The following is a 22,951-nucleotide window of genomic DNA, read 5'->3' as shown; positions in this document are numbered from 1 at the left end:
TCTATTATTACTCCCTACTAATTATTCTTATAATAATTAATAACTCTGGCATTCTACAATCATTGATTCTGAAGAACAAATTGGAACCCACATCCCAATAATATTAACAGATATTTTTATGATGCTGATTTTTATGGTATAAATGCGTGGTATAACTACATAGCTTTTTCTAACAGTGGATAAGACTTATTTAAAAATACTTAATAGTATACCAGGTGGTTCAGTTTACATGGAAACTACTTTGACAGCATTTTTAACATTGCATAGAACAACAGAGACTGTAGTAAGTACATGATGTTCTGACACTACATGCCAGATAACGTTACTATTTTAGGAAGAAATTGCTTTCATGGGGATAACTCGCCAAAGACTGAATGACTGATTAGAAGTATCTTGCAACATGTGATTACTAGTTATTTCAGTATTTGACAAAAATACAAGCAAGAACCAGACTATGATCCTTATCACTAAACCAGTTAAGTTCATACTGAAGTATATTTGTAAGCAAAGTGAAAACACTATTCGCCAATACTAAAGGCATTAAATAACTTAATATACAGTCCAATCATGGTTTAATTATCAGAAATATATTATATGGCTATTAAGATTGCTACCTACATCACACATACCTAAAAAAGCCCTCCTCATACACAGATAACTTAAATCTATGGATAAAAATTTGGCTTCTTTCTCAAGTGCCACAGCTCTCCTCAGTTTTGTGTGCTAATATATGATTTAGCTGAAACTGTGTAAAAATGAATGTTGCTAGATAACTCATTTAAGCATCATTTATTTCTAAATCATTTCAAGCAAATAAATTATCCCTGTTAACTTACACAGTAATTTCTATTGATGGAATTATCTCAAGTTCCATCTGTTTCAGGCAGATGTATGGAAAAAAATGCAAGACAAAAACCAAAGTGGCCTTGGTTTTAACCACTCTCTTTTACTCTCTTCATCAGTCCTCTTAAGAAAAAGAGGCATAATTCTGATGGTGTTATACCAGAACCTTCCATAAAAGCAGAAAAAAAAGGTAACTCTCAAACATAATTAGTTCCTCTATTTCCAGATGTGAGAGATTTGAGAGGAGCTATTAAGAGATTCTTATCGTAAGTTTTATGCGGTTTTGAAGGGTAGTTACATGGTCTATTTTAGACCTCTAACTAAAGCGCATCCAAGAAGCACTAAAGATTAGGAATGCAAGATTCCCTCTGCAGTTAAAAGAGAGAAAAGCACTTTCCCCTACTCCATTCTGTAAATAACTTAAACCAGTTAAGGAAAACAAAACATAGTGACAAATTCACCCTAGCTTTCAGAGCTGCTTTCATCAGGTAAGTGAATCAAGTGAATCACTCAAAGCCCACTCCCAAACATCCAATTGTACAAAGCCCATCTTCAGTTCTTCTGTTCACACTTGTGAGAGGGGCAGTGACTGAGAAATTTGTTAGCTAAAAAGAGAGGAAGGCGATTCTAAGAAAAGGCTCGTATCTAAAATAGCAAGAGGGACTACTAGCATATATGACTATTATACATCTTCTCAACATTTCAAATGATTAATTTCTTCCCTCAGAGCAATAAAGTTAGAATTATTGTAGCAAGCATTTATTTTACGATACTGAAGCCAAATACGTCTGAACTTGGAAATCATAAATGTGGAGTCAGTTAAGTGCCTACTTCAGAATGTTATAAAGGGTGCTACTTAAATTCCTGTTGATTGCCTGTACTTTCTGAATCTCTCTAGAAAGTTTTAATTTGTTGCTGCTTTTTTTGTAATAAAGCAAGCGGAACATAAGCGGATGTGTTCCCCACGCACATCTCATTTCCCCCAATCTTTTTCCTTCCGGACACTAAATCTCCTGCCTGTTTTGAGCAATGTTTAACAGGGGAGAAGAGGTCTGAAGGGTGCTGAGGTGATATAAGCTTCATAAAACAGCCAGGAGAGAAATTATTCATGCCCCGTTTTCACAAAGCTTCAGTGTCAGCTTGACTTTATTGGATTTCAGAAAATTCATATGGGAGCTGAACTGCAAAAGGAAATAAGGTTTCATTGGTTCTTTGGCACACAGAATCGCTTGTTCCCCCTTTCACATATTTGCAAAAGCTGAAGAGAGATTTTTGTATCTGATACTTCAGCAAATTTTAAATGTTAGAATTTCAGCACTTTGTGAAACTAAGGAACAAAATATATATTTTTTTAAAAAAAGATTATACAAAGAAACTTTCTAGGTGTCACTTTGATTTAATACTATGATCAATGCTTATTAAAATTGACCAGTTCAGGGATAGGGTCTAAAAGTTCACATTTCTCATCACTGAGTTTATAATTCAGTCATGGAGAAGAACTCTGGCTAGTGCTGTAGGTCCCATGAGACATCCATGACAATGTCTATTATTTATGGAAATAAAAAGTCTCAGTACTTAAACAGTTATCCTGGTAAATAAATAAACAACTGATATTCCCCACACTTTTAGGATAGCTTTTTCACCACTAGCGAAAGGAATTTTCCAACTGATCTGAGCTGAGTCAAGAACTGTCTTGCGGGAAAGGCAGGTTGGGCTGCTGGTACCTAGACTCAGTGTAAGGAGGTGCAAAAGACAATACCTTGGAGAAATAGATTATATATGTGTATATGGCTAGAGTGCTAGGAGGTACTGGTCTTGATCATTTAGAAAACAGGAAGATAGACCATGAAACCTTAGAGTATTCATAGTAGTTATATTTCTGTTTTCAGTAAACTGAAAGCAAATTCAGCTGTGCCTCAGAAAATTGAGTCAATACCAGTAAAAACCACTGTTGACTCCTCACGTGCTCTTGATGCTGCCGAAAGTGTGCTAGAACACAACACAGTAATCCTGAAGTTATGAAATAACAAACATGTCAATGTGATAAAATATAGAAATTAATTATTACCACATTTTAATTGTTGTTAAGCTTATTTGGGTTATCTTCTTTTAGTCCTGGATTTTTTTTTCTTTTTAAACATTTACATCATTTTCTTCTTACTTTTGGTCTGAAAGCTGCATTATTAGAAGAACTTATTTGAAAGTAGAAAGTACATGTTTTCCTCCTGGACATTTAAAACAACACTTATGAAAAGTATTTTTTCTTGCTGGCTGAGCATTAATGTCGTGAAAAATATGCACTGCAAGTAAAGATAGACTCCCTCCTTATAAACATGCTGTTTCATCATAATGTAGGTTGTTACAAACCCCTTGTCATGAAAAGTCCTCTTCATTTCTTTAAAGTCTGTGATTGAGAATGTTCCAAGATTAGAAAAAGAGAGATTTTCTCTTTCTAATGCAAGACGAGTTTCTGTGACCTAGACTATCTAATTCTGTGCTTTATCCCTTCAGGATTGTCAAGTTTAAGCAAATTTTAATACTTTCTATTAGCCTGGTCTTGTTAGGATATTTTTTTATGAGAGTAATTTTGGAAACACAGGGTAAGGATAAAAAGATGCTTTTTGTGTACAATAACCAATTCACATAAAGTAACTATTCTACAGAAATAATTAAGGGTGTATATGAAATATGTATATGTGTATATATGAAATATATCCCTTTCACAGCAAGAATGGGATAGGTATGGTGCAATGGTGGCTTTTGGTTGTGGAAGTCTCATAACCACAACTCTGGTAGTAGTTCGCACTTGTGGAAGTAAGATACAACCTTAGTTCTTGTAACTTCTCTATTTCTCTTCTGTTACAATTATCAAGTCTTTTACCACTATATTTGAGCAACCAAACTAGATACTACCAGATATGATAATCTAGATACTACTAGAGATCCTGAGGCTATTTTCATTATCATGACTTTTCTTGAGTAACAATACAAAAGGCTTCTGAAAACTACTTTTTAAGCTTAAAACCTGATAAAATATCAGAATTGATCCAAAATTTCAAATAATTAAAAAAATCAGACAAATATTTTCATTCAGAACCACATGAAGCTTTTTGGTTTGATTTTGTTTTTTGGGTTTTTTTTCCATATGCTTGATTATAAATGTGAGTACAACTTCATTCAGCAAGCACTCAGAATTTAACAACAATAACAAATATATTCCTTAGTGTTGGGTGGAAGTACTGGCAGGAAGAAATATAATTTCTATGGATACAGCTTCTTTTATTTCTGGGGATTATTTTACCTTCTGGGGATTATTTTATCTTCTTGATAATATAGAGAAACGCTCTTGGCTCTTGCCTTATAATCCCAGCACATAGGCCTGAATATCACACAGAGCAGTACCTCAGGTCCTTTCCTGTCGGGTGCCCGCATTGTAAACGTTGCTGCCAGCCCTGGTATCTGATCTGCTAAGCATGCACTAATCTGCCACATGGGTTCCTGAAACAAGAGCAGCATTGGTGCTTACCTGCAGGATAACAGCATGCCATGCAGTTGGATCGAGTTTGGTTGGAGAGCATTTTCCACTTTGCATCCTCTGTCCAATAAATATTCCATGTCATGTGGCCCAAGATGGATTTGTCTTATCTAGTGAAGATACTGGTGAGGTCTGTCAAATAGCAAATATTTGACTTTTTCCACAGCCAAGCTATCAGAATGCTCATTGCAGTGTTTTACTGCCACAAGCTCTGCTTGCCAAGCCTGAAAAGCTATCAGGAAGCACCTGCTTTCAAGAGCAAACTATTCTATTATTATATTTAGTTTATTTTACCATTCATAAACTCTCCCTGGAAGGCATGAATTAACCATGATAAATGAACACCGAAACATTCAAGTGCTATGCAAACTGCTACAATACTCTGAACATTAAAACAGATGAAATAAAATCACTGTGCTCTGCACAGCAGTATGTTAAAGTTTAATAGCTAGAAAACCAGCAGCTATCAAACTAAGAAACACCATTACAAAGATTCTTTCTCATTAACTTCACTTTAGAAAAATATTTTCTTTAGAGTTATTACTATGTACATTTTAATTAAACATGAGTAATCAGTTTTATGCATTTCTGAGCATCAAAAATGTTGAGACGATACCTGCATGATATAAATACAAAAACTGTTTCTCTCCCTTCATTCTTGCTCATCTTAGAAAGTCAGCCCAACATAGAACAGAATGTGCAAAGGTGGCAGAAAGTGTCTTGTAACCTCTAATTGTACCCCTGGAAGTACTTTTTTTTTTTTCAATGACAGTTTGTATAAGATGACATATCAACCAGATCAGGCTGGGAAAAAAAAAAACCTAGTGTAATTCTCCCAATTACTTCTAACCTCTTAGCTTTACTTGTAATTATTTCAGGTATCTCCCAAAATTTGTCTTATTAAGATGTATCCATCGCGGTGTGGATCATACAGTATTTCTGTTGTTGGGCTTTCTGGCCTTTGTCTTTCTTCCTGTTAGTGGGAAGACGGTGGGTACAGAGGAGTCATAAAAGGGAAATGTGTTTTAAAAAGTAGAATAAGGGTAAAAGGTGAATGAATTACTGTAGTTCCAGATTATTTATTTATTTAGGCAGCTAGTAATTACTTGAACTTGGTCTCCCACTTTATTGGAAGAGACATTCCTTGTACTACTTAATTGTTATTTGTGAGACTGTCAGTTGGACTATTTACCTATACTTTGCACCTTACTTAATGATGCACATGGCGGCTGTTTTTCTTTTCTCCCTCTGACTCTTGTCTGTACTGGAAGAAATCTTTTCCTTGTCTTATGATTTGTGTGAATGATCATGCCTATTTATATGAAGTTCTTACTTCAGTAATTTGTTATATTTCAGGTGAGGTTGATATCACATCAGGTTATGATTATCTACATTTAAGAAAAACCAAATCCACAAAAAAAAAAAGAGTAGAAATTAGTAATGTTATAATTATTCACCACAAAATACACACAAACAGAAGGCCTGCAGCTGCCCTGACAGTTCAAGCGATCATTCTCAGAAGACTCTCTTCATCAGAAAGATGAATATATGAACTGTTTCTCCGAACTGAAGTATGCTTTTTTTCTGTAATTAAAGCAGGTTATCACCTGCAGATATGTTTCTGTATTTATAAGCATACCTGAAAAATCAAAGTGTTTAAAGGTCCAGACAGATAATTGCTTTCCTGAAGGTACTCTTGGGGTCAAGAGAAAGTGCATCTCTAATACACAATTATTCTGTTTAGTTAGGACACAAGTGGAGGAAAAGGAGCAATTCAGATAGCTCCAACTGGAGGCAGGCAACAAAGTCTCTTTGCATTTCTCCAAGAGCTACTGCTTCCACTATCCGCTTTTACTATTAGCGCTGAGTTGCAATTGGAATGAAAACCCCAGGTCCCCATCTGGATCCTGCTCGTGGCAGTATGAAAATGGCTCAACAGCTGCCTGCTTTATTTGTCTGAAGAATTATGACTAATAAGTTTAAATATCTGCCGTGATTTTCACCTATCCATGCTGACTCTTGCTGATCGCTGTCTCTGCTGTGGGGATCGATTAGCTGCTTGGGGAAACAACACTGAATTGCTGTAATTCACAGCCCTCCATGTGGAGTTAAGCTGGGATTGTTCACTGCCAGGATAAGATCTGTAGCTGCTCAGCAGCTGTTTGGCCAGATCCGATCCACCCTGAGAGTAGGAGTGGGAACTTCTGGGAGAGAGGCAGGACAGATGACAAACATGAGAACCACAGCAGACTTTCAGACGTACTACAAGCAAGTTTATGAAAGACAAGATCATGTGCTATCCAGTCATTCACACATAAAAACCCCTAAAATCAGTTAAAACAACCAAAAAAAAAAAACCCTAGTTCATCATACCTTTTATGAAAGTAGTAATTTATAAATGTAGTCCTTCATAAAAAAAGTAAAATAAAAAAAATATATATAGGTTGTCATAGTCAAATCTTACTGTGCTTTTTTATCACATCAGCTACTTAACTTACTTTTAGTTGCTTCCTGCCCCCTATATCCACCAGCTAGAAGTTACAATATGATGAAATGAAGACTTTTAATTTGCTAGTTTTAGTGGCTAAACATTCACAAAGAAGCTAATGAAGACATGTTGGCCTATGACACCCAAGACTGCCAGATGGCTTTCCACCAAGTGCTAGGTAGGACCACAGGTAATTTGTTCTCTGAGAAGAGAGAAAACAGTGCTTTTAATGCTCTCTTGACTATAGTAATTCACAAGAACATTCCCCTGGCCATACTCTGAACTGAAGTGAAGCTTCCCACTGTGCTACCATCATTTAATTCATTCCGAAGCATTACCTGCTGCTTACTCAGCAATCTCATCAGTCAATCACTGCTTCTTTGCAGCTGCTCCCTCATTTTCTTTCTTGGCTAAAGATGACTCGTACAATTTACCACATAAGACTATTCCTTACCTCTGAAAATTATTCATCACTCCAGTTCATAAAATATATAAATATAAATATATAAAAAAATAATTTTGTATTTAAGGTCACTTATAATCTTTTTTTTTCATAAGGATTTTAATACATCTTAAAGGAGAACAGCCTGCTTTTTCAAAATTGACAGGTCACTTATGGCTACTGGCTGCAGATATGAAAATGAGTTAACAAATAATTATCTGTATTTGTTAATGAATTTGAAGACAAAATCCACAGATTCAGAAAGGGAAAAATGACAAGCTTTTATAGGGATGTGAGAGCTACTGAAAATATTTGAAAATATCTTCTCTACCGGAAGAAAATCTGGAAGTAGGCTTTAACCAACTGTCATATTTTCACCCTCGTTTGCAACCAAATACCATGAAGCCACTCACTCTCCCTCCTCCTCCCCAGGGGAATGGAGGAGAGAATCAGAAAGGGAAAACTCATGGATTGAGATAAAGACAATTAACTAGGACAGCAAAGGAAAATATAAAGATAACATACATAAATAATGATGATAATAATAATAAAATACAGAGATAATATACAAAGTGAATGATGCACAACTTCTCTCCACCTGATGACTCAATGACTGACAGTTCATCCCAACCAGCAATCACAGAATGAAACTGAGATCAATCCCAGAACGATCTCAGGCAGCGAGAGAACTGCCTACCGGCCATCCCCCACTGACATACTGAGCATGACATGGTATGGAATACTTCCTTTGGCCAGTTTGGGTCAACTGTACTGGCTATACCCTTCCCAGCTTTTTGTACTTGCACAGTAGCAAAAGCTGAGAAGCTGGTAAACAGTCCTGTGATCTCCTAGCAATAGACAATAATATCAGTGTATTATCAACATTTTTGCATATCAAGTCCCATACTAAATCCAAAACACAGCAGCCACTGGGGAAAAAAAAATAGCTCCATCCCAACTGAAACCAGGACACCAGCACAACTTTAGCACACCTGTAAGTGTGGAAAGGATGAATCCTTCATCTTTTGTCTGATACTGCACTGCAGTGAGTTCACATAACAGACGCGAGGTTGCCAAGCTACTACCCTTTTCCTTAGAGAAAGACTCAGTATTGTATGATGTAAAAGCCATTTTCTATCTAGTTCCAGGCAAGAATTTGGTGGTAACAGATGCATGGAGCACACTGTGCTCCAACCACTCTCAGATGCATACTCTGCAAGACAGTATCAGCAGAGCCACTGTCCTGATGAATTCTAAAAATCTCATATAAGTATACTTTAAAAAGAAAATTTAGGTAAATATTTTTGTAACACCATAAAAAGATAATAAAAAGATTCTGAATATCTAATGCATCCTGCTTTCTGCTTCCAATGACTAAGAAGTAACTTGTCCAGATTGTATTGTAGCACAGCTCTGTTTCAAATAGGGCCATTAAAGTCACCATATATTTTAAAATCACAAACACTACTTTACAGGAAGACTTTGAATAGTCCCCAAAATATAGTATCTAACTGGACTATTCTCTCATATTTTTTCTTCCATGACATCCAATTACTACATCACTGAAACAGTCACAACCCATAGCTACATATTTTTCTCTGAAGATCAGTGATTCTGTTAACTTTCCTTATTATTGGCAAACATGTAGCTCAACTTCTTCCATTAATACTTATTAACTATACTTTTCTACTTTGAAATTTTAATTATTGAGATGTCTAACACGTGATTCTATAACCGTAGGTTTCACTTCTTCCCACTTGAAGTGTAAGTCCAAACTCCTAGTCTTAAGATCTTTCGACTCAATAAAGAAACAATGCTGCTTAGTAAATGCAATGACTGTCTTATCTCATAAACTTAATCCCTATATTCAAAAGAAAGTAATAGATTAAAATATTGTGTACTTTCAATTGGATCACTAAAAAAAAAATCAACCTATTGCTGATTCACTGTGACTATTATTGATTTATTGAAGTTCTTTTACCCATCAAAGAAGGTGTTTGATATACCAGAAATAAGTTTGTTTTTCTTACAAAAATATTTTAAATTAAATATTTTAAACTAAAACTATACAATATTCCAATTATGTTTCTTATCATCATTAATCCCAAAAGGTGAGAAAAGGCACAATTTATGCAAAGACATCACAGGAGATATCTAACATTTCGGAAAAAAAAAAATTGAGCTATTTGTCTTGGGACAACTTTGTCATTGTAAAAATCAAATAAATGACAAAATGACCAGCTTAGAGTTCTCTTTCATACATTTGGAATAAGATGTCTAGTCACGTATCATAACAAGCTGCTGAGGGAGATGAAAGGCAAAAAGAAAAGGGCACCAGAAAAGCTTCAGGTCCATGCTGTACAGATAAATCTGTATTTCTATAGATTCAAATCATATTTGTACAAATTTCTACAAAAGTAGAATAACTTTGGCAAGTTTCAACCCGGAGCATGGACTCCTAGCAGTCCTAAGTAATGCCTCGAGAAAAAGTGAATTCAGTGCTGGCACACTGGAAGCCATCTTATTTTCAAAAGGGAACTATTATAGCTTTGTATAATATCACCTCAAAACTGCCTATATCCTCCCAAAGGTAATACATCTAAATACTGCTATTTAATTTCTTTACTGTAAACAAAATCCCTTGCATTATGTTTTCCTTATGGTAAAATTGAAAAACAATAATATATTAAATGCCTTTATTAAAATTCAAGCTAGATGGTGTCATAGTTGTTTTTCTTCCATTTCTTCTTTTGGTATGAGAAAGATCTAACTCAGACTCCATGTATGGATGTATTTAAATTGTTATTGCAGGCCTATTAAAAAAAAAAAAAAAGAACAAAGTACCACTTTGTGACAACAAATTTTCTTCTTTTTCTTTTTTCTGTTTGCTGATCCATGAATCATTTTCTTTGTTAAAACTTGTGTTAATTTCTTTTAATTGTCAAATACTGTGATACCAAAAGGAAATAATTTCCTGATATTTCATATTTTGCTTTTAAGAGCATATAAACTCATATTTCCCGAGACACAGATACAAGTTCTTTGCATTTCTGTTTTGCAGTTGGTACTACGGAAAAGTGTTTGTATTTAGTGCACGAATATTTTTGGAACATCTTTACTAGAAAAAATAAGCTAAGGTATTATTTGGAAAGGTTACTTAAGGTATTGGGCCAGACTCCTTATTTATTTACCTAAATAAGATACTGATATATTTTCAATCAGCTCAGTGGGATACATCTACAGTCACTCTAAGAAAAAGAAAGCCTCTAGTTGCAAAATAGTTAAAAGTTATCACAGGGATTTGCAAAATTCTGTAACACCATGGTAAAAGTTGTACCTGAACATTTCTGTTCTAACTGAAGTAAAATATTTTATTATGACAGCAATACATTTCATATCAGCTTCACTGAAAAAAAGAGTTAGGGCAAACATTTTTAAAATTGGGCTTTATTTTCTTTCATTTTGACAAAAAAAAAAAAAAAAGACTTTGCATGTTGCCAATTTGCCATTACAAAATTCAGTTAAAAACCTGGAGTAATGGCAGTTGTTTTACTTGTATTTTCAATACTTTTCCAAATTTCTCAAAGATGGACAAACTTAACTATAGAATGAGTTACCTCCTTCATTCCACTTGAGAGGGAACATTCTAGAAGTCTTTTAGGAGAGTTCCTTTGACTATCCTCATTACTGCTTATTTGCTTTCTTCCTTAAATGTGTCCTACCCGAGCTCACTGATCTTCATAAACAACAAAGAAACAATCCTTCCTTGAACAGGGGCAAATCACTGCAACATCAGAAGATACTGGACCACACTTCTTAAAACAAGTCCTCCATCTAAGATCAACGGGGGAGATGAGGTATTTCTCCATAATGTAATTGTCTTCAGCTGTCCTTGAAATGTTTGACACCCCAGCATTAAGCTTTAGGGATGCTCAGAAGATATATAATGTCAAGTTTGATGTTGAATATGATAGTATTTTAAGAACAACACCTGTTCCAAAGCCTTTGAATACTATTGTCAGTCCCAAAAAACAGAAGGAGCCAGAAGCAGTTGGCAAGAGAAACTCCAAAAGAAGACTTATCTTACTGTTGAGGGAGTCTCTCTCCTGTTTGCAGTTTGAGAACGCTTGGTTTGTTTCTTTATCCCTCCCACCTTTCTTTTTTCTCTTTCGTATTTACTTATTTTTAGATTTAGTGGGCAGGAGACAACATTACTTTGGGAGCAGGTTGTTCCTTAACTTCTCTTTACTTCTAGTCACTTTAACACAAGGTAAGGTAAGCTAGCTTATGAAAATGCAGAACTACCATAGCAATTGCCTGTGTTCACCTTTTCCAGGCTACACTGATGTAATACATGCAACTTCTCTTTCAAAATTCATTACATCAGAATAGTACTCACAGTGGTCAATACTCTGTAAACCCATACCTTTCCTGATTTATTGTAATATATTCATATATATACTTTTGCTTACACTCCTACATGTGCTTGAGGCAGTGTTTTTGTTGTGTTTCTGTTGTTCTGTTGCTCTGAACAATCTCTGAGTACGTTTTCTTTGCATCCAAAACTACTGAGAATGTATATAAACTTGCTACCTGCGTGAACAAAATAAAAATGGGATAAAATAGAGATTGAATGTATAAATGCAATAATAACAATAAGATAAATCTATTTTCAGAGCAACCCTATTTACTCATTGAAACTTTATCAGAGAAGAAAATAGTATCACACATTCAGAGAATAAAAAGACAGTAGATTTACAGAACATCTCTAGTGGAAATCCTGATAATCATTTAAGATTTAGAAATAACTCTAAAGAGTTTCTTCTGTAATCCATTGACAAGGTATATATTCATTCAAATATATGTCACTTCAAATATACAGATTTGTTTTGATTGTTGCACTGAATATCAGGTTTCTTAGCTCATATATAAAATTATATCCAGAAACAATAGTAAGGACAATATTCTTGTATTATTCAGAAAAAAAAAATCCCTTATTTAATGATTCTTTTCCAATCTTAAATTTCAAATGCTTATCTTGAATTCAAATACAGAGTTTGCTTCTGAAATAACAATGTGGGCTACTAGTCTAAGTTTACATTTATGAGCATTAACCTGGAACATCAGACTTAAAAGTGGTGGGCTTAATGAGTTACATAGCCTTCTGAATGGATGCACTGCAGGATTGTGATTTTAACTTCTTTCTGCCTAGAGAAAAACAAGATAATAGCACTTGACAATTCAAATACACCAGTATTTTCTCTAACAGTAACATGCTTTCTGAATAAAACATACAGTAATAACATATTTTCATTATTTTAAAGAATAATCCAGTGACTGGATATTAAAAATGGCACCTGCACACTTTTTTTTTTCCCCTTGAACTAGATTCTTCAAGAATTAGTTAAGAAATGTGGTCTTAAGATGCCTCTGAACCCCCTCCAATTCTATGTCTTTCAGGTCCAACTTCAGCTCCAGAAGTTCCTATAGCTGCTGAAAGCAAAGATCATCTAAATTAAACAGCCTTAAATTATGAGGTTCTATACCCCCAACACTTGTACCAGAAGAATAGGAAAAGACTTTTCAAGTAGCTGCTTAATCTAGCCTCCTGGTTACTTCCATTGAGGAGCAACAGCACAACATAGATTCCAACATCTGACCCTTGGTTTATATTAAAAATCACATTTGCCTTTTTTTTTTAGTAACAGAGCTACAACAGGCTGCCATGCAGGCCATGTCTTACAGACACAAGGACAGAAAGGAAAGCGTTTGCTTTCTGCGTGCTCTGAGCTGAGAACAAGCAAGATTTTTTCTTGGGTTGACAGTGTACTTTTACAGTGACAAATACATGATTCATTCACAATAACACATTATTTACTTATCCAAAGACATAAACAAAAGGGCAAAATGAGTCTGCATAATAGAAGACCAACTATATATGTATCTCTGGAAGTTTTCCTCTGGCTGACTAACTTGATCTCTAGCAGAAAGAGCTAGACCACCTTCACCACATCTCCACTCCTTCAGAGGGTAGAGTTTGACAGGTCACCAGCTTTTCCACTGTCACTACTCAAAAACCTCTTTAAAGTTGATCAGTGCTTATCACAGTTCGGGTCCTTCACCCTTCTTTGGCCACAGGCTTTTGTCTTTGGGACGTGGATCATTCTGATCCTGGAGTCTCACCAGTACCATTCTCCCCCTGGAAAGCTCAGCCATTGTTTCCCCACATCTGACACAGTTGTAATTCTGTGAGCCCATTTTGGGGAGAACCATTGAGCAGCATCTGTAGGCAAGACTTGCTTTGCTAGCTTTGAAGTTTTTGTGATAACCATGAGTATGATTAAGCAGCATATTGACTAGTCTAGAAAGGAAGGATTCAATCTGAATGAGACATAGAATTAACAGAATTTGATGACAAAGCTGCAGAAAGTGTTACTGCATTGGCTCAACCTGGAAGACCTCACCAGTTTGTTTATGAGCAAGAAAAACATATGACAGGGGTTGCTGGGTGGGAGCGAGGGAGGAATGCAAGCTATCTGTCCCTGCAGTCTGGGAAGATCACTGTGTATAAAGGCTTTCAGTTCTGTACCAACTGCTGATGATGATTCAAAAAACACAACCTGTTCTACCCACATGGAAGCACACTGACACCAAATTTTATAATCTTAAATCCATATGTTCTCATCATGTACCCTTTGATCACCCCTCAGGGGTAACTAAAGTAACTGGAAAACTGAATCCATGTGATTGGTATGGAAAAAAAAAAAGTGTTATGCTGCTTAGGTACAAAGTTCTGTTTGTTAATACTTGAACAAGTTTTTAATTGGAACACAAATCTGAATTGAGAAGTTGTTCTACAAATAGAGAATCATCAAATTATCACCATTGACTGTGAGCAAGTAGGAATTAACTTAGCTTGCTCTTCAGATTAGACTGATCATACAAGATTGTAAATAAGGATATGGAAGTACATTACTTAATTTGGAAACGGACCATATTAGATAGACACAAGAGGTAATTATAGAACTTCAGTTGTCATTTTATAGTATAACCATGCACAAAATTGTTGTACTTTTAAAAATACAAATTAATGAGGCCATTTGCAGTATCTCTTTTAGCTTTGCTCTCTGAGAAAGTATCACAAATTTGCAGAAACAACCACCTCTGGTGTGGATTTATCTATTTGAATAAATAAACAGTACGGAATATGTATTCTTTTAGATATATGTATATATGCGAGAAAGAAATAGAACATAGTTTTCTACTATGCAACAATTTCTGAATGCTTCTCCTAACCTAAATAGGGATGAGAAGCAAAAAAGTACAAATTGTCCATTCAACAGCTTGAAGTGAAATAACTCACTTTTCACACTTGAAAATAATATGTTGTCTTGAAAATCTGAAAAATAAAACAAAATGAAAACCCCCAAACCCAAACCACAACATACTAATTTGAAAATGTGTATGTTTGTTTTCTAAATGAGCAATAACCACATAAACACATTGCTAACAGAGGGGCCAAAAAGTATTTGGATGACCTGGTGCTTAGCTATCGGGGAAAGCCCTTTGAGAAAGCATTGCCTTAAACTATGATGTCAGGAACATGAAAGACAGTTCAGAGTTCTAATAAGGTGAAGATATAATAGCACATAGGCAGATCCAAGAGCTCTGTTGGGGAAATCCAGATAGGCAAACCCGTAATGCTGTTATTCCACATATGCAACACAGGTAATGGGAACTCTGCAGAAGGAGTTCTCTGGGATCTCCTAGACAGCTAAGAGTTACCCCAACATTAATCTACTTATCTTTGTTTAGCATATATTCACTGGTTTGATATGTAAAGAATATTTATGTGTAACATACACAACAATACAAAATATCTACCATGAGAATTCTGAGCAGCTGAAGTATCTGTCAAGGAGTTGTTATCTGTGCTTTTTTGAGGTACACAATTTTTTCATAATGTGATTTATAATTGCCAATTAGATATAAATCATTGCAATAGTAAAATTAAATACTTATCTGAATGAATTTTGAAGAGTTCTATGCAAAGCAAAGCATATTTTTTAATATTATCTGCAATCCTTTCTTGCACTGCTGCCCAGAATTAGAATTATCCCTCTTCTGGATTAAAGATGCAGTGGTGGATTAGTCTATCACAGATGACAACATAATATATCCTTCCCAGAGGCTTAAAATGAAAGGAGGTCTGTTAACTACAGACTATGTTAAAACAATAACCAAAAAAAAAAAGCCCTTTGACACAAAACTGTATTTTAACATTTAAACCTCACCACGTATGAGGTCAAAGCAGTTTATGAAACACAGCCTCAGGTTCAGTGCCATATATCAGTTCTATTCCTTTCACAGACGGTATCACCTATAAAACCAGTAAGACACACGAACAATTCCTGCAAGGATTAGCCGTCAGTATTACTTCTAGCTTTAGCCACTTGAACAACCTCAGTAATACCACCTAGACAACTTAAAAATAAAATTTGTTTTAATGTTTCTAGTGGATGCTCAGATATGTATGCAGATTTTGCAAAATTCCATTTCTTTACTTGGAAAAAAAAAAAGTCAGTTCATGGATATTTATATATTTAAATCTAGCATTTTTAAAGGAAAAAAACCCATATTGTATCCAACTCACAAAGGAGATGAACTATTTCTGAAGATTTTAAATTAAGCTATGATGTGGATTGGTAGATAAAACTTTGTATCAGACAAGTGTTTATTTGATTCATCATTTTACTCTAACAGTCTAGAAGATATATTATGTTTTTCTGTAAATTAAGAGACATGTTATGTTACCAGTGTTCCACAGAACAGTATCATCCTCCAAAATTTCTGTTAGGTTTATTAGATGTAAGACTGCGTAGCTCATAAAAAAAAAAAGTCTTCCTTGTGAACTTGTGGGAATATTTCATATGCTGATAATCACACAATGATGACTTCTAGATTAGGCCTATTTAATATTAAAGCTAAATTCTGAAATACTATCTAAAAAGAAAAAAATCACTGCCTGTAACAAAATATAATGTGCTGTATTTTCTTGAGGAACTTAAATACCTAATTACATTCTTTTTCAATTACATTCCAGGAAAAAAGTAGATTAATTGTTAGATTTCATAGTAAGCCAGCTAGATCCGTTTTTTTTTTTTTTTGTTTAAGACAAGATTGGCCCAACTGACTCCATGAAAGTTACTAGAATTATTACTTTTTAAAAGTAGCTACATTTGTCCATAGAATTCAACTAAGAAATAAACTTTCTACCACATTGCTTGTTGGTGTCACTGAGAACATAGAGATTAGACATTTTTCTGGTGTTTAGTTAACAAAAGACCTGCATGTCATCACTAATGTTGCTTGTTAAATTGGATCTTTGAAGAACAACATAGAATTCGTGAAATGTTTGTGTGTACAGCTTGCAGGCTGTGTGCTCCATCCTTTGGAAGGAAGCCATTGTAAAGGGGGAGGGTCCTGAGCACAAAACAAGGAAGAACAGCTTTTCCGGCAAATGACAGTATCAGCAACAAAACTCCTATTAGAGCTTCACGTTTCAATATGCAGTAAATAATACCCATATGCTTGACAGAAATAAAAGGGAGGAGGATAGAGGAAAAGGGCTTTGATTTCTGTAGTTGAAGGAGTTTAAAGGTACATTTAAGTAGTCTTAAGAGGGATCGCTTTATAATGAAGTATCAATTACATACGGTCCTGAATCATAATTAGCTATGTATCCTCAGACTAGCAGGGCAGTTATAATGCAGTTCTGCGCTTCTCTGAAATTGATCTCAGTGTCCATATAATTTTCTTGACATTTTACAACTTATTGATTCAGTAATCACAGATCAGCTGTCTTAATCACACACTAACAATCATTGAGAAAATGCCAATAGATACATATTCAAGAAGATAGCAAACCATTAAATTGCAATGTTTTCAGTTGAGAAACAGTTAACAGCGACTCAAATCTGAGTTTGTTTTTCCTCCACTTTGGATGTCTAGATTTTTTTTTTTTTAAGGGAAGGGAGTTCATTTTGGCAGAAATCTGCTCTCTGCCTCCGCTACTTTTCTTTAACGTGCACGAGCCCCCTTAAAGAAGAAACAAAACTCCAGCTACGGGCAATTCCTCACCCTCAGCCGTAGGGGAGCAAGCCAACTTTCCGCACGGGAGGTAGCTCGGCGGGTGAAGGCAGCGCCTTGTCAGGGGAGCGGCGGGGAGCCCCGGCGGGGGCCGGGCCCCGTCCACGGTGCTGGGCCCCGTCCATGGTGCTGCAGCCGGACGTCGCGGCCAGAGCCACGCTGCCGCCGAAGGACCCTTCCTTCCTCCCTCCCTCCTCTAACATCCTGCAACAGCTTGCTGCCCCTGCTGAGCCCGATTTACCGGAATTCAGCTTTTAGGGAGATTTAATAGCGAGGCTGGGGGTAATAAAGAAAAAAAAATTTAAAAAAAAATCCCCAAATCTCCGGCCAAAGCCCTGCCCAGGCTCTGAAGCCTGCCTTTCCCTCGCAGTCTTCTCTCGGCTGCTGGGGGCGCGGGGCGGGAAGAAAAGCTCCAGCCCCAGCCCAGCGTACAACTTTCCTGCAGAGATCCTGGCTCCACCGGCAGCCCAGCTCGCCCTGGATCCGGCTTTCCCACAGCCTCCGCGCAGGGGGTTGGGAGGAGAGGGTACCCAGCACCCTCCCCTCCTCACCTGCAAAGCTGTGGAGAAGCCAGGCGGGAGAGGCTGGGAGCAACCTCGCCTCCCCCTCCTCATCGCCGGCTTCTGGTTCCAAGGAAACGTCCCCGGAGGGCGGGAGGGAGGGAAGAGGAGGCTCCCATCGGATGCACAGAGTCCCCCGGGCATCCCCTTCCCTGGGCGCCCGGAGCCGACGCCCGCTGCCCCAGCCCGGACTCACGTGTGCCGTCAAACCGGGTGGCGATGGTGTCGAGGAAGGTGTTTTGGGGTGCCAGTAATCCCTTCATCACCGGCATTTTTCCAGCGCGGTGCGAGGTTCCCCATCAAAGTTTGCCTGCGAGGGTGGTTCGAGAAGAAAGTGCAGAGGGCGCCCGGGGGAAGGGAGGGAGGAGGCGGAGGGAGGGAGAAAGGGAGGGAGGGAAGGCTGGAGAGGAGGAGGAGAAGGGAGGATGGGGATGCCGCCGCGCCGCCTCCGGCGCCGGGAGCCCCCTCTCGTCAGCCCCGCTACCGCAGAGCGCCCCCCCGCCCCGCCCCCCCGCTGCTGGCTGCCGGGCGGGGCGGCCGCGGGGCGCCGCGCACAGGTGCGGACCCCCCGCCCAGAGGTGTGGAGCCCCCCTCCCCTCGCCTCCCGCGAAGGAAAAGGGGGAGGGAGGGGCCGGCAGAGAGCGGCTGGGAGGTGGAGAAGAGCAAGCTTCATCTACCTGTGGCTGGAGCGGGGCGGGAGCAGCACAGGAGCCCCCCTCCGTCCCCCATTCCGGCCTGACCCGTCCAGCTCCGGCACATGGGAAGTTTCCCAGGTTTGAGGCATACTGGCTCACACGCACCCTGTTTTGTGAGTAACGATATTGCAGGGTAAAGCTTGGGATCTTACTTTGCCGAAAGAAGGAACACTATTGACACAGATAGCAAGGGCCCCTGTAGGATGGTCAATGGAGAGCAAGACTAGAACATGAAGAATGCTCCATCAGGTGTGTGGTCTCAGGAGTTATTTGTATGTCGAGTACAGTCCCTAATCTGCAAAGCTACTGTGCATTATGGAGGGAAACCCTGTTGGTCTCTTACTATTTTACAGTATCACTATTTTTCTTTCTTGTTATTCCCATTTATTTGCACCTCTCCCTTTCTCTCCTCTATCCAGATGGACAGAGGATTTTGATTCCCACTTTTCAGGTTAAGCAGTATAAAGAAAGTCTCTGGGAGGCACAAAAGGGGTATTTCTTTACAACAGATAATTAAAAGGAAGTAAAACCCAAACCCAAAACCTCAGAAAATGCTGATGCATAGGTTTTTATAGCACAATATAAAGTCGACCTACAGTAACCTCACCTTGGCTCTGAAGAACACAGCAGTACTTCACTGAGATCATGAATCTGTCCAATTCTCCTTGTATGGGAACCCTGCACAAAATAGTTGATATAGAGCTGCCAGCTCAGTTTTCAGAAGTGAGATGTGAAAAGGGAGACTTCCTTACAGTCACTATTACTTTGGAGGTCTCCAAGATCTCACAGTACTATCAGTTTCTTAAACTTCAAATTCATGGCAGGCTTTCACCTTCATTGGGAATCACTACTCTTGTCCTTAAAAATGTACAATTGTTAATACTGAATGCCAGAAATTCTTCGTTTTCTTTTTCAAATCTATTCTCACATCTTCCAGTTCAATATAAGCAGAACCTAAAAATTAATTTCTCTTTACAGCTTTCCATTTAGTCTCACTGGCAGTATCACACTTGTAGTAAGGTTTGATGCTACAACATGTACCTACTGACAAAATAAAAATAAAAAAAAAAAATCTTGTTCCAACACTTGCAAAATCCAGAAGAGCACGATTAGATTTTCACTTCTGTCAAAGTGCTCAGAAATAGAGATTAATAAGGTAAAGTTGAAGTTTTGAAATCTGTCAAGGGACTTGCACATGTTGCAGCCTGTGCAGTGTGGTTTTGTTTCAGCTTGCATTCTTTTCCATGACCTGGCCCAAACACCATTTAAGTAGGGACAGAGTGAAGGAGAATGAGAATATATTCTCAATCCTACCACAGGCAGTCAGGAGGCAGTAACCTGTGTATACATTTAAAGATAGAAATGTATTTCTCAATTTTGACTCACCAAAAATCATCATAAAAAGGGGAAAAAATGCTACTATTTTCCAGAGGAGATGAATTGCCATCTAATGTCTCTGTCAGCCCATAAGTGGCTAATACTGTACCTCCTAACACACAATACAAAGTCCAAGAAGGTGATGGCAACAGCAGTGAAAGCTCTACTGACAGTGAAGTCCTGGAGATGCACAAGAGGGAGGGGATAATACCAAATTGTTTATAAGATGAACATACTGAAGGCCTCTTCAACTGTAAGAACTTCAGGAAAGAGGAAGGGTTTTGTGTTTTACAAATACAAATCATGGCATATTGTTATAAATTAGTTATGACAATGGCAATGTACTATGAACAATTGTCAAATATCAAGCTTTTAAAAAAAAAGCTTACTTTTGTGTTCCACATACCACAAAACAACCACCCAAATTTTTCTGATGCATAATAATGAGACATTTTACAAAAATGATACATGCAACAAAAAGCTTCAAACTACATAAGAAGAGAAATTAAAGTGTAGCATCCTACTTTGCACTTTAATTTGGCATATTCTACAACCTTTTACTAAAAAGAGTAACCCTCCTTAATACAGACTGGTACTTAACTTCAGAGACTTAGTTGCAGAACACTGAAACATTAAGTCTGGAGTAGTTCAAAGCAGACAAATTCAGCAGGTTGAAATTTCAGTGAACTGAGAACAAGAAGTTCAGGAAGGCAGAAACAGAATACCTGAGAGTATTTTAAAGGGAAGTAAAGGAGCAGCTGGAAGTTTGTAGTCAAGTCCTGGAAAGTTATTTCTTAACATTTTAGCAAAATATAAACTAGGGACTCTGATTATTCTGAAGTTGTGATTTGTTTTTCTTTTTCTTCTTTTCTCTTTCCTCCTTTTTTTTTAATGTTTAAGAAAAGGTAAAATACAAACTCAGATTATTTTTACCTTCTTTCAGGAAGTCAGCTTTTAATTCTATATTAATTTTGAATTTGAGTATCTAGCATACCTAGACAGTGTCTTTAAAAGATTACGTATTTTTTTACTGGCAAGAACAGATAAACAACAGTTGAAATCTAACTTCGGGGTTTTTTCTTGTTTATAAATCCGTATTCATTCTATGTAAATAGCCCACTCCCCTTATCCCTCTGTTTACTACAGAACATTTTGCTGAATTAAAAATATTAAAAAATTATAGCAAGACAGTGCCAGAGCTGAGAGACTGGGGACTAATAGCACTGCTGCTACACTTCAGGTTGCCATTAGCATCTACATTGCAAATGAAATTTAGTCAGGGGCTTACAACTTAGACCAAAAGTACGATTTAAGAAAATAAGGTTTGTTGCTTCAAATTACTCAACAGTATGTAAAATATGATCTCAGCCATACATTTCCTCCCACTTATCCACAGCTACTTGGGCATTCAACCTAGCACATTATATTTTGAGACACTGTATGATCTTTTTAGATATTGCTAGTTACCCAGAAATGAGGGCATAGGCAGAGAATTTTGTACAGAACATATGCAAGGAGCAGCATATTCTAGCATTTTTGGTCATAATTGCACACCTCCTTTTCTTCATTTATAATTTAACTGAAAGCACATTTTCCAAGTTTCTTGATTAATATTCCACAGTACCACGAATTCCCTCATAACACAATAAGTTAGGAGCTGTTTATTACTTCCCTGGTATAAACACTTGACCTCAACTTACCTGCTACAATTATGCAAATGAAAACAGTTAGGGGAAATCAAATTAACAATCAGAAAGGACAGCCTGCAGGTTACTTTTGTGCTTGAAATTGCCACCCACTTATTTATTTGTTAACCTGGGCATTCAATGGAAAAAGGGGAATTATGAAAGTCTGAATGTACTAGGAAAGGGCAAAGAATGGCAGCCTGCTTTTCATCTGCCTCAAACAGGCTCATTTAGTCTGAAGTAGTGTGTGTTAAGAGTATTATCCTAATAAATGCTCATTGTGCTTAAAGAAATGCTAGGCCCTTTCTTTTGTTTTGCATAAACCAATAACAGAACTTTTCAAGAATAAAGTTGCATAGTTGGAGCTCTACAAGCAAGGGACAGTCTGGCTCAAAGTTTGAGTATAAAGACAACACCTCTGGCTTAGGAGGTGACTAAGTTGCTATAGACTGGGAAAGCTTGCAAGAAAAAGGGTTATAATACTCATCTCGTTACTATGCTCTTCCCCTACTATCTGCTGCTAGTCACAGTGTAGAAATTACAGTGAGTTAGACAAACTCCTGGTCTGGCCCAGCCAGTGCTGCTTATATATTATGTGGGTTACAGAGACCTACATGTAATTACACATTGGCCAGCAATTCCTACTATAAGACCATGTTTTCTTATGTATAAAATTTTGCCAAACATGGCAATCTGCTTCAAACAGAACATATCTCAAACATTTCAGCTAAAAAAAAAAAAATTAAAAAAAAATCAGTTATTTTCAAGATTCTAGAGAGAAGTAAAAGTATAGGTTCAGAAATCTCAGCAAATAAAGCAGCATCATGCTGAAACATCATGTAAAGGAGAAGTCATACTACAAAATGAGCGTGGGACATGATTAGAAGTTAGGATGAAGTGGGTGAGGGCAAACAGGAAGTAGATACTGGAGTAAGGAAAGCTGGAGCTCTGAGAGGAACCTGGAAACATGTAGGGCACTAGCCAGAAAGTAGAAGTCAAGAGAAGCAAAAACCAAAAAGATCATTAGGAAACATATCCCAGCTGCATTAGACTCAATGGGAACGAGCTATAAGATGAGAAGCAGGAGATGTAGAGCAGCTCTGAAACAATGGGGCAAAACACCAGGACGAAAAGTGAGAAAGGAAACTAAAACTAGCTAGCTAAATGGAATGACACG

General features: G+C 37.3%; 1 protein-coding gene across 2 annotated transcripts in view; it reads right to left on the bottom strand.

The window, feature by feature from the left end:
- The window catches only part of KCNH8 (potassium voltage-gated channel subfamily H member 8), a 186,787-nt gene extending 168,498 nt beyond the window's left edge, over nt 1–18,289 (bottom strand). For both annotated transcript variants that reach the window (XM_086741568.1, XM_086741569.1), the window contains exon 1: nt 18,214–18,289. In XM_086741568.1, the coding sequence (XP_086597694.1) occupies nt 18,214–18,289 (76 nt within the window). The remainder of the gene's footprint in view (nt 1–18,213) is intronic.
- Between the last annotated feature and the right edge of the window lie 4,662 nt (nt 18,290–22,951).

Source organism: Chlamydotis macqueenii, chromosome 2 (assembly GCF_036417535.1).
Source record: "Chlamydotis macqueenii isolate bChlMac1 chromosome 2, bChlMac1.mat, whole genome shotgun sequence".
Classification (NCBI taxonomy): Eukaryota; Metazoa; Chordata; class Aves; order Otidiformes; family Otididae; genus Chlamydotis; species Chlamydotis macqueenii.
This window is presented reverse-complemented; position numbering and strand designations above follow the sequence as displayed.